Source organism: Lobosporangium transversale, assembly GCF_002105155.1.
Source record: "Lobosporangium transversale strain NRRL 3116 chromosome Unknown BCR41scaffold_6, whole genome shotgun sequence".
NCBI lineage: Eukaryota > Fungi > Mortierellomycota > Mortierellomycetes > Mortierellales > Mortierellaceae > Lobosporangium > Lobosporangium transversale.
The window spans coordinates 113,643-126,816 of NW_019028984.1; the positions used below are offsets into that span (position 1 = coordinate 113,643).

Genomic DNA, 13,174 nt, shown 5'->3' on the forward strand with positions numbered 1-13,174 from the left:
TTTAGCAATCTCAATCCACATTTTTATTAAGAGCAACAGTAACACCAAGAGTAGCAACGGCAGTAACGACAACAGTAATAGCAACAAAAAAAAGCTCATTAACGACAAATACCAAAAGTTGTGAAGAAGAAAGAAAAAAAAAAGATATATATCTACAGTGGTTTTTGAAGGGATAAAAATATTAAGCCATGTGGAATCCACGGCTGCCTGATCTTCAGATCAATCTCGATCGAGGGCGTGGATCCACTCGTGCTCACCCCTATATTCCTCCCCATGGGACCTCCATTGGGCTTCCTTCCTCCGTCAATCATCATATGGAGAATGCAATCCAGTCACCTCGGCCAAGCTTAATAAAAGATCAAAACCCCTCTCCGTTGTCGCAAGACAATGACAACAATGGCATCAGTAATAACAATAGCAACACCCCATATGGAAACACAATACAGCCAAACAACAACAACTACAACAATGATAACCATCATCATAGTAGCAGCAACAATATCCATAACTTTGGACAACGAACCGTTACCACCGGAGGAATACCTCATCCTCGATTAGAAAAAGTAGGTCCGTATCTGATGATCGCCACCTTACAGGCCTATACCATTCTCACCGTTGTCCGTTGCCTTGCAGATCCGATTTGGATTGTACTCCGATCAGGCGAAAGCAAGACTCATCTGGCCGAGATCGGAAAGATGGAGAAGGTATTCTTGGCATGTGCGATTGTTTTTACGATGCTTAGCTGTATCGGTGTTACACTCCGTATCATGGACAGGGCGCCATGGCTTCGACGTATCCCTGTCATCACAGCGTATCTCGAAGGTAAAGAGACCGGGAATAACAAACAAACAAGTTGCATGAAGTTTAATGAACTTTAAGCATATGCTTTTTAAATCCTCTCTATCATATAAGGACATGTATTAACTCTCTCTCTCTCTCTCTCTCTCTCTCTCTCTCTTTATCATACCCACTCTTCTCTTCCATTCTTCCCTCTCTTCCCCTCCCTTCCTTTACAATATTCACTTTCCTTCTTTGGCTAACAATCTGCACGGTCCGGTTTATGTGTGTGACAATTTAAACTTTTGTCTCTCCAGCTCTGTTTTGTATTGCGGCTTTAATATCATTCCTTAGTACCCATACACTACCACCAGATGGTCAATTCTCTCATGGATTCCTCGCCTGTATCATCACCGCTATATTTGCATCCATTGTCGCGATCATGTTGACAATTGACTGGTGGCGAGGTTTCCCTTCCGCAGGACTCTCCGCCACACTTAAAGCACTCATCATCTCCTCGTTCGTCATGACCATCATCATCATCATCGGTGCTGCTATCTACTCCTCACTTGAGGAATGGTCCTTTGACGAGGCTGTTAATTTTTGCATCGTTTCATTTGCTACCATTGGTAAGTAAGCAAAGGAGGAATAGGAAATGGTCCCTCCCTCTTTTCTTCTCATTGTTATAGTCGCTGTTATTATTCTTATCGCTTCATTCTCTCATCACCTTTGCTCGCTGTATACTAATGTTTTTATTATTATTATATTATTATTATATTATTATTATTATATTATTATTATTATATTATTATTATTATATTATTATTATTATTATTATTAATGTTTCCTCTAAAAGGGTATGGTAATCTCAGTCCAAAAACTGCCGCAGGTCAAATCATCTTTTTCTTTTACGGACTCTTGGGAATCAGCTCTGTGGGATTCTTTGTGGTCTCGCTCCGCAATGCCGTCATTGAGCAGTTTCATTGGCGATTAGTCGATCGTTTTTCTAAGCCTGCCCATCTGACCCGAGTACAAACTCGGATGTCAGCCAAAGATATCTCGTTCCCCCTAGCACGGTTTGAAGAAGAACAACGCGTCAAACGCGTTGTGAAACGCAAGATGATCCTTCGTATGATCTGTATTTGGATCGTCATGTGGTTCGGAGGCGCTGGTGTCTTTTGTGCTTTCGAGCCCTGGACCTTTTTAGAGTCTTTGTACTTTTGTGTATGTCTCTCTTGGAAATTTATTATTTTTATTTTTATTTATTTTTTTACATTATTTTCTCTATCACTTCTGTACATCTGTACATACTATCTTGTATATATTCTTAACCATTGTCTTTTCTATATATATATATATATATATATGCATGTAGTTCGTCACCCTGACCACAATTGGGTTTGGGGATTATGTCCCCAAGGAGCCAGGTTCCATTGAGTTCTGGAGCGTCTATGTATTTGTCGGTTTAGCAGTCTTTGCTTATATCCTCTCCTTGTCATCAGAATCAATGGCTGCACATATTCATTTGGTGGATGATCAGGATGAAGACGATGATGCATCTATGTATGGATGGGAGCGCAACGAAGATCCAAACGCCCCCTTGACTACCCGAAGTGCTATTTTAGGATTAGAGGGCTTAAAATGGCTCAATAATCAACACTTGATTCAACAGCAAGGATCCAACCCAGACTTGCAGATCACAGATGGAGATAGTAAAACTGTTAATAGTAATGCAGTTGTTAACAGCAGCAATGGCCCAGACAGCAATAGTACCAACAATGAAACAAACACCAATCCAAATGATGAATTCTATGGAACAACGCCATCACCACTTCAACGCGAGCGTGCCAATACCAACACCAACACTGGTAATCGAAAGAACTCTTCGGGTCGTATCTTGATGGTCTCTGCCAAGGAGCGGAAACAGATGCTGCAGGCAGAATACTATGCGGCACAATCTTTACCGACTGCTGCAATTCGGTTTGTGGATATCAAGGGTATGCCGCATCAGAGGACTATCCGCGGAAGCTTTTCTGGACCTAGTGGTAGTGGCAGTGGTAGTGGAACCGACGCCCTGGATGACGCAAAGCAGCAGCAACATACCCTGCAGACGTATGGAACTATGGGCTATTTTGGCACTTCTGGACAACGAGATTTGGCACAGGCAAGTTTGCCACGATGGAATAGTCTTCGTTCCTTTGGAAATGAGGCCGGAGCTAGAACCGGGATTGGAGGGGCAGGTACTGATCAGAGTGGTGACATTTATGGCCCTAGCGTCCAAAATACAGTCCAGACACGCCAACTTCAACATCGACCACTTATCAAGTTTGGAGCACCTGGTGATAGTCTACAGCGAGGCGGTGGGTTAGGAGGTGGTTTGACAGGTGGCCATGGGTATATTCAATTGGATTCCTCAGAGTATGATAGCCGGCGACGGGAAAGTGCGTCTGAGTCTAGATCTGGATATATCCCATCATGTATGGATCTCTTTCGGCAAAATAACTTGCCAAACAACACGAGCAGTAGAAGTGTCATTGATCAGAATAACAATAGCACTCAAGATTTATCCGTAGCTCAAGGAGAAGGAAAAGGAGGAGAACAGTCCAATACTCAAGTCCGTTCAAATAGTTGGGATCAATCCGCATCTCATCAACGTTCAGGACCCTCTCAGAATGAGATTCATCGGATCTCAGAAGACGCGAACGCTTTGCAAGGACCTACCTTCAATCCTACTTTTACCTCACATCCCAGTGATAATAGTGACAACGTCAAAATGGACAACTCTCCAGACCATGGCAATACAGCATCATCATCGATACCTGAAACGGCTCTTTTGCAAAAAACAAACACGGAGAACTTTGCTTTCACTCCTATCACTACAGAAGAAAGCAACACTGGTTTCCCACGGGCCCAGCCAACGTCAGCATCATCCTCAGGCGCGGCATTAGAACCATTCAGTCATAGAGAAGAGCGAGTAGCACCTGATGAAGCATCACGATCTTACACACCAGCACCACCATCGGTATCTAACACCAACCCCAATAATTTATTCTTAGGTGGTGGCGCCGGCGCAGGCTATGGTCAACATGCATATGGCGTTCCACGTTTTGATTCAAAGCATGCTGCTACCAACAACGCTACCAACAACGCTACCGCTACGGCCGCCAATACCGTTACAGCCAATGACTCTAATCATGGGAATGCTGCTCCTCAGATAGCACACTTTGATGACGATGATGATAACAACAACGACAACAATAGGTACACCATGCATGCTCCTTCAACTCAGGCTCCATTATCTCTCTTTTCAAACCATCCGCAGTCAACTCTGAACAATGTGCGGCCTTCTCCTGCAGGGTCAGCTCGATCCTCTAGACCATCCTCAGTTTTGATGACTATCTTTGATGAGCCTGTTATCATGGAGAACATCCCAGGCTCATCCGCATCCAGATCGAGGCCTGGTTCTAGAACGATCTCGAGGAATAATTCTAATTCCAGGACAGCAGCAGCGGCAGCAGCGGCAGCAGTAGCAGCAACTCGCTCCAGATCCTCTCGGTCGAGCTCGGATGCAATGTTACAACAACAGAACGTTACTACTCATCCCACACCATCCAATATCGAGAGCATGGACGTAGGTCCTTTTAATGAAGTCCGCTATCCAGGCGAGTTGCCTCAATTCGAGGATGACGTGGACCTGAACCATATAGAGCCTAATTCACAACAGATCCAAAATGAGCAAGAACGACAACAAGAATTATCACGACGCGAGCGAGAGATTGAAGCCAGATTGGCACGTCTTGGAGCTAAGGGAAGGATGGAATCTTATCAATAAAAAGAGAAAGAGAGAGAGAGAGAGAGAGAGAGAGAGAAAAGACAAGAAAAGCGCATGGATCATTTGTATTTTAATAAATAGATTGCTATATACCCAATACATTTCAAAAGTTTGTTTGTGCTGTATCTTTCGAAATAATAATAATAATAATAAAGTCTATTTTTCTATGCTTATGTTTTTTGATGGGTATGATTTACAATATTTTTTATTTTTTTTAAAAAGAACTTTTTTACACCTTGACATGTCTTGTCAAGAAGGATGGGACAAAGGGTGTATAAGAGACAACAGTGCTCAACAAGGGTGGGACCGAACTCTTGACCTTGGACATGGACATGGATGGTACAGCAGAAACAGCAGAGACAGCAGAGACAACAGACACAGCCGAGGACAAGGCCGCGGTCGCGGTCGAGACAGTTGTTGAAGTGGCAGTTGCAGTCGAAACAACTTCCTTTGCCTTCTTCAAAACGGTTGAGGTTCGATCCTCACTCTCCCACCAATCGACCACTTGATCCGCTACACTGTCCAAGGTCTCGAGTTTCTTCTTTGTATCTAAATAATCACCACAACGACGTGTGATTGACATCTCCCCTACGGTTGCTCCTACTTGGCCGACCCTCTGGCCGATCCAACTGCTTCCGACTCGACGGACTACAGTCTCCAAGGCCACAGGACAGTTGGCCTCCAAGACTTTTCCAGCGCGATCCAAACCTGACAATCTCTTGTGTGGGTTATTGATGTTGTTGTGGATTTCGACGATGGCTTGAGCTTGCTGCTTCAGCTTTTCCATCTCCAGATCCTTCTTCTTTTGCCTCTCATCTTCCTCTAGCTCCTTTTGCTGCTGCAAAAGTTGTTGTTGAAGCTGTAGTTGGATCTGTTGCTGCTCCATCTCATCCATGTACTCCACCCATTGTGTGGTCGAAAGGATAGTATGGGGAGGAGGGGAAGGATAAGGCTGGAGATCCAGGCCCAAGAGAGTCATTCCGTTTGCAACCCCTCGAATGGTCTGATCAAGAGCTGAATCCAACAAATGTTCACACCATCCCTTGAGTTGTTCTTGATGCGATTGGACCTTATCGGTCCACTGCTTGCGAGCATCCAACAGAATCATGGAAGCCTCTTGGGTCCATTGCTTGCGAGCGTCATACAAGATCATGGAAGCCTCATCCCAAGAAGTAGGCAAACGATCCTTCATGGTCATCAAGGAGGAGGAGGACGATGAAAGGAAGGCGATCAAACTTGTGGGTCGGATGGCACTATACCGTTTGTGGCGAGCATAGTAGCGGTAGGATCGTTGTTGAAGGGATGCAACCACGTTTCTGGCGGCTGTGGTGGTGGTCGAGGGCAAAGAGGATGGTGAAAAGTTGGATAAAGTAGAGGACAGGTTGGAGAGGGAAGAGATGGAGGTAGGGATCAAAGACATGGGGATTTCTGGCTCGCCATTGGGACAGCTCTTCAACAGGCCCGACAGTCCTTGCATACTTCCATACTGCGTCAGATACAAGCCCTCTCCAAGGTCCATACGCTTCCATGTGCCGTCCTTTTGAAGGTCAAAATCAACAAGGGTTGTCTTGGAATTGATCACCACCATGTCGTCCAACTCCATGTCCATATCGAGGTCTGTCTCCATCTCGAGATAACCCTCATCATCATCGCTGGTGGAGTCAACATAGGGTGAGTTGGAACGAAGCTGGCTCTTGTTAACTGTAGCTGTGGCGGTGGTGGCGGCGGCGGCGGCAGTGGCAGTGGCAGTGGAGGTGGAGGCGACGACGCAAGCAGTGGCAGAATCAGAGACAGTGGCAGTGGTAGTGGTAGTGGTAGTGGTAGTGGTGATAGCAGAAGTGGCAGCGGCAGTGGGAGTGGTAGTAGCAGTGGTAGTGGCAGTAGTAATGGCAGTGGCAGTGGCAGTGGCAGTGGTAGCAGTAGCAGCTTTGCTAGAAGGTTTATCACCTTCAATCTCAATCATTGTCAATGGTCGAACGACTAGGACAGGGCTACCATGGGCGAGCAGACCTGTGACCTCGGTCCAGGCATATTCTTGATACTCGAAGGGATCTGCTGTACGTTGAGCGGCTGTCACGGAAGGATCTACCCATTCCTCAAAGAGTTCACCTTGGAACTCGATTGTGCTTACTGTGCCCTCGGCATCGGAGTAGAGTACAGCCCTCTCGATGGCCTCTTTCCTCTTGCGGAGTTCCTCCTCATTTTCCTCACGAGTATCTCCTAGGCAGGACACATCATCATCATCGTCATCCAAGGCCTCAACCCGCCAGCGGACACGGAAGACTGTGTAATAAGACTTGCAGATCTGGTCCAGGCTTTTGCAGAGGAGACCCAAATCCTGAGGATGCAAATAGGCCATCAATGCATTGCTGGCCATGGTTTCGATTGCGGCCCTGTTCTGGGCCAGGAACAAGGGTTGTGTCTGACTTGGCAATGAAGCCCTGTCGTTGAAGAGGGTGTCTTGATCATCTGATTGTGGGATGGCGAACGCATGATCCACAGTTCCGAAGCGAGTTACTTGAAGGATCAGCAAGCCTGGGTCAGAGAACATGGAGGTCAATGAAGAGACGGAGGAGCGGGTGCTCACTGTTCCGGAAGCAGGAGCAGGAACAGGAGAAGCCTCTTTCTGCGAGTCCACGATCAAGATACCGGAATCTCGATGGGTGATGACAGGGACCTTCTTGTTCTTGTTCTCGTTCTCGTTCTCGTTCTCGTTCTCATTCTCGTTCTCATTCTTTGCTTCTGGTCGAGAGTCGTCATTAGATGGTGATGCAGGGTCAGTTATTTGTCTGTGCTCTAAATCTTGTACTCGTCGATAAAGATCTCGTCGTGCGATGAATGGCTGCTGAGGTTGTGAAAGACGGCCACTGGCTTTGATACCATTCTTGGCAGCGAGAGCCAAGCCATGCATTTCTGTGACATCTTTGATAAGATATATTCTATAACCCAGAGCGATTGAGGAGGAGGAGGTTGAAGAAGAAGAGACGGTACTTCGGTTGCAGCTGTCGTCGTCGTAGTCACTGCTGTTGCTAGTTCCCTCTAGGTCTGAGGTAGCGTCTTCAGAGAGAGAGTGAGGGGGCTGGAAGGTGGTGTGGATACAAACGTGGACGCGCCTTTGTGTTGTGGGCTTCAAACTCAGCTGCCGTTCATCTACAGAGATGATAGCATCATCTGCAATTACAAAGGGCTGGACTTGGCTTGTACATTCATCATGATGGCTACTGCTATAATGTGCCAGTTGGCTGTTTAGACAAGAATTTGAATCAGGCAACAAGACCTCGGAGATATCAAGGCCTGTTAGGAAGCGCAGGGCACGGATTCGAGCGCGGGTACGTTGTTCTGGTTGTTCATATTGTTGATGGTCGATAAGGGGGAATGTGTAGGGGGATTGTGAAAAGGTTTCGAGAGATTGTTTTTGTTGAAAGTGTTGTTGTAGGAAATGCTGATGGTAAAGGGTATCGAAGTTGTTGTAACTGGCAATGAACAGATCCAGGGCGTCAATGTCAATGTCTAGGATTCTATAAGGAGCTGTATCAGTTGTTGTGATTGAGCCAGATGTGCGCAGAGGGCAATCCTCGAAAGAATGTTCGTAGTTCATGATGGGTATTGTGTGATATGGAAAGAAATTACAAAAAAACTTTTTTTTTTTTTTTTTTTTTTTTTTTTTTATAAATGTGTCAATGCAAGTGTGAGTGTTTGAGGAGGCGTGAAAGTATGAAAGAAAGAAAGAAAGAAAGAAGAAAAAAAAAAAGAAGAAGAGAGAAGTGAAGGAGTGAAGGGAATATATGCAATGAAGGAAATGAAGGAGTTGTTGAGGAATAAAGAGAAAGAGAGAGAGAGAGAGAAAGAGAGAAAGAAGTGGAAGAGAAAAGGATGATTTAAAAAAAAAAAGTTGATAATGTGTTTTAAAGGTGGATGGGATCAAGGCTCCTTTTTATTATATTACCAATAAACTGGGACTGGGAAGTGTAAAAAAAAAAAAAAAAAAAAAAAAAAAAAAGTTCGGGACAAAAGTTGCAATCAAATGCTTTTTTAAATTTAAAAAGGAAGTGAAAAAGAGGGAGAGAAAGAAAAGAAAAAGAAAAAGAAAAAAGTAAAAAAAAAAAAAATAAAAAAAAAGGGACGGGAAGAGATGATAACGACTGCACAGCGAACAAAAAAAGGATACATTGCAGGTCGGGTCAAATCATGCCACGAAATATAAACAATGGGTTGATTACGATTGAATTGAGAGTGAAGGTGTGTGTGCGCCGATAGGATAGGATATTGGCATTGGCATTGGCATTGACATTGGCATTGACATCAGAAAAAAAAAAAAGAAAAAAAAAAAAAAAAAGGGTTGTGTAGTAGTATAAAAGTTCATCAAAGAAGAGTGAATGAATGAAATGATAATGTTTATTATATATATTATGCATGTCCATGTCCATGTATTTGTATATAAATGTTGTTAATGTTGTTAATGGGAATGGGTCAAATGGTGAATGTGTGCCTGTGTCGATGACAATTGACTCTTATTTATTTTTATTTATTTATTTATTTATTTATTTCTTATTTTATCTTATTTATTTCCCCAACGATTTATTTAGCCTAGTTTACTCTTTTATTTATTTTGAATGTGAAAAAACATGACATGTCATGATCGTGATCGTGATCATGTTAGACGACAGACATGCGCCAGACCCATTGGCCTGAAATATACATGTACCATTTGCGCGTGAAATACCAAACATGGCTCACCCTCATGCTCTCATTCTCACATTCACACACTCTCTCTCTCTCCCTTCTCTCTTTTCATTTCTTGTTCATTTATCTTATCCATCAACAACCTCTTTTTATCCTTTCCGTGTGAATTAATGCAAAAAAAAAGAAAAAGAAAAAGAAACAGACTGAATGGATGGTTGTGCATGTGTCCTTGTTCTCGCGTGGCATCTACACATGGATAGTCTACACATCCCATCGATGGATTACAGACATTGAAAACACAATAAAAAAAATGAACTTCGCTTTGGTCTTTTTCATTGATTACAACTGCTCCCAAAATTTTCAGCTGCCTGCCTGGATAAGCAGAAATACATGTACATCCAATTGAACTCTTTCTGTTTGTTTTTTCTACCATCCACTTTCATCTTCATTTTCTCTCTCTTCCTCTCTCTTTCTTTTTCTCTTTTTTTTCTTTCTTCTCCTTTTCTTTCTCTCTTGGTCTGAACTGTGTATACGTGTCTCTTCCTGTTAGACCCCACTATGGACATTTGTATATATAAAAGTATACAACACAATGTATACAAACGTAGTCTACGTCTAGTCAACATTAGCATGCTAAATACTCTGCAGCGCTTCTGCATGTTTTATTTATTTATTTTTATTTATTTATTTTTTTTCTTTATTTGATCCCCCAACGATTCAACAAAAAAGAACTCAGCGGGAAACATCGGTGTTCAATAATGACGGATAACATTCAGAAATAAACCTTTGTTATATACAAGGACCTGTGCATATTTATATATATATGCATGCACAAAAAAAAAAAAAAAAAAAAAAAAACTAACGTCTTGGGCTATATTTTTTTTTTATGCATGAGTTGTAACAGAGAGAGAGAGACCTTTTTTTTTTTTTTTTTTTTTTTTTTTTTCCTTTCAGGCTCAGTCTTGAAGACACGTTTTTCTATTGAACAACTTCGGTTACAATATATTTGTAAATCTAACGGTAGCGCCCATTATAGTAAAAAAAAAAAAAAAAAAAAAAAAAAGGGTCGTGAAAGCTCCAAATTGACAAAAAGGGCTTTCAACGAACAATCGGGGATGAAGTTTGCTCCGCCGCAGTCGTTGTTGGAGTGAAGAAGGTTTAATAAGTTTACTTTTTTACTTTTTTCAACATGAGAAATAATCGTGTTGTACGAGAGGAACGCAAACAGTTCTAAAAAGGTGGAATAGAATTCCCCTTTCTCTCCTTTTTTTTTTTTTTACTGTTTCTCCAAGGTCCATTGTGGACTCATTGGATTATTTCTACTGGCTTGCGATTCATTATTTAAAATAACATCCTATCATCTTTTATCATCCTCAATCTTTTTACTTAGCCCATTATCCCATCTGTTGGCTAGGTGTAAAAAAAGATCGCCGCACAGCATGTGCTTGGCGGTATGAACATTTCAATAAATCTTTATTTTAAAACCATACAACAATCTCAAAAGGAAGTATTGCCTCTTCTCGTGCAATGATTAATGATAAAGACGTTATACACACACACACACACACACTCGCCCAATTTTTTTTTTTTTTTTTTTTTTTTAGAAAAAAAAAAAACATGGCAAGTACAGCAGCAAATTATTGTTAATTGTTATTGCTAATTGCTACTGTTTTGTTGATGCCGTTTGCCGTTGCTACATGGATTGTACCGTTGTTGTACACCTTGAATGCATATCCTTGCGTGTGCTTCTTTGCTTGTGCTTGTGTGCTTATGCGTATTCTTGTGCTTGTGTTCACTTCCTCCCCCAGTCTCCCATCCCTCTGTGTCCTACCTGGGTATCCGCGCCAAAAAAACGGGAACGAATCGGATAAGCAATAAAAAAAAAAAATGTATAGAAATATAAAAAAAGGTTTTTGTGGCTCAGTGGGGTCTAAACGGAGGCTGATGAGGATTGAAGGTTTATACACATGTAATCCATGCATTGAATCGGACCATTCAATCTACCTATCCAAGCGGGATAATTTTCTTCTTTTCTTTTCCTTCCCGCAGGAAATGATCCCAATAAACAGGGTCCTTTTTTCAACGGAACTTTACGCTTTCCCCTCTTTCCCAATTCCTATCCTTCCTTTCCTTTTTCCCCCTTTCGTACCCAGTCACTTTCCTTCCTTGCGACATCCAGTCAACGCGAGCACGTTATGAGGGAGCCAAAGCTTTGTTCAAAACAAGAGATTGCATCCATCCCATAGTATATACCATAGTACCATAGTAAAGAAAAACAGGGGTCTCCTTGCCTTTTTTTTTTTGTCCCGCATTCCATTGATCCTGTCACATCCTGATCGCTAATCAAGTCTCTCTTTTTTTTTTTTTTTTTTTTTTTCCCTCTCCCTTTGCCTCTCTTGACGAGAACGATAGGGGACCCAAGATCTTCTATCCCAGAAAGTAAAAAATAACAAGATTAGACACACGATTGATGAGGGTTGCTCGAAGCACGTTTTTAATTGAGCTGCATTAGTTTTACTTTCCACATCTCGACGACATTCCTTAACCACATTCAAAGGAAGGGGAAAAAAAAAAAAAAAAATAGGGGGACAAGCAATCTTTGAAAGATCCTTACACTCACGGAACACGCCACGAAGGTAGAATAAAGACGAAACTTCTTTTTCTTTGTTTTTTTTTTTTTTTTTTTTTTTTTTTTTTGTTTACCATTGCTCTCAGGCACAAACAGCACAAATGCACATTTATCGTCCCACTTTTAACAGGTGGATCTGAGACAAAAAGTAATGCATTATGCTTACTTGAACAAAAAAAAAAAAAAAAAAAAAAAAAAAGAGTCTTTTTTTTATTTTTCTTTTCCAAAGCATACAAATGAAGAAAAGAAGCTATTGTTGACCAAGGACGGGAAAGAGAGAGAGAGAGAAAGAGAGAGAAAGAGAGAGCCATAGGAAAAGAAAGATAAAAAAAAAAAAAAAATTATGCATCAGTTTCAAGTCGAAAAATTGCTTATTTGCTCCACCATAGACATCTGTATACTTTGACGCGTTTAATGTTTGACAAAGTTAGGCCAGACCAACCTAGGACTAGGTCAGGAGACTACTCCTAGCCTTTTAGTTAGTTAGTTAGTCAGTTAGTTAGTCAGTTAGTTAGTCAGTTAGTTAGTCAGTTAGTTAGTTTAATTAGTTTGTTAGTAAGCAACTTTGAATGGTCAAAAGGGTAATTTTGACTTTAGACGCGTTTTTTTTTTTTTATTATTGTATATACCACATTGACATTTTAAATCATGTAAGAAAAAAAAAAAAAAAAAAAAAAAAAAAAGGAGCTATTTGGATGAGAGATGGTCTACATGTACTTTTTTTTTTTTTTTTTGTTTTTTTTTTTTGCTGTGCAGTCTCCTTATATCCGGAATTCCTCGACTAAAGGTAAGGGGGAGATGTAAAAAAATAAAATAAAAATAAAGGAGGTTTTACTTATAATGGAGAGTAAAGTGGTATACATGTACAAAGAGTAGAGATCTCAAGAATGACATGTCTCTTCTCTCTCCTATCTCTCTCTCTCTCTTTTTTTTTTTTTTTTTTTTTTATTTTATGTCATGCGAAAATGTAAGGGCAAGATGCTCAGCTCATCTCTTTTATTGTTATTGAAGCGAGTGGTTTTTTTTTTTTTTTTTTTACCTTGCGATGTACACTGATGTAAACTTTGCATACTGTTGATGTGAAAAAGCTGTGTCAAGAGCAAAAATGTGGACCTTTCTGATATAGGCACTATACCTACAGTAAGGAAATCATCGGATTGAGTCTTTGCAAAAAAAAAATAAAATAAAATAAAATAAAAAACCATCTAGCATTATGCAATCTGAAAATGCTTTCTTGTGCATGGTTTTCCTAA

The 13,174-nt window shown here is 41.4% G+C and overlaps 2 protein-coding genes across 2 annotated transcripts; one reads left to right on the forward strand and one right to left on the reverse strand.

Moving 5' to 3' along the window:
* The first annotated feature begins 470 nt into the window (after positions 1 to 470).
* Positions 471 to 4,724, forward strand: BCR41DRAFT_202056 (hypothetical protein). The gene is made up of 5 exons (XM_022019892.1): positions 471 to 563; positions 634 to 822; positions 1,095 to 1,406; positions 1,634 to 2,001; positions 2,153 to 4,724. Exons 2-5 carry the CDS (start codon positions 696 to 698, stop codon positions 4,607 to 4,609), a joined length of 3,264 nt encoding a protein of 1,087 aa, XP_021884344.1. The 5' UTR covers positions 471 to 563; positions 634 to 695; the 3' UTR covers positions 4,610 to 4,724.
* Positions 4,659 to 8,275, reverse strand: BCR41DRAFT_347575 (hypothetical protein). The gene has a single exon (XM_022023124.1). It carries the CDS (start codon positions 8,205 to 8,207, stop codon positions 4,839 to 4,841), a length of 3,369 nt encoding a protein of 1,122 aa, XP_021884345.1. The 5' UTR covers positions 8,208 to 8,275; the 3' UTR covers positions 4,659 to 4,838.
* Between the last annotated feature and the right edge of the window lie 4,899 nt (positions 8,276 to 13,174).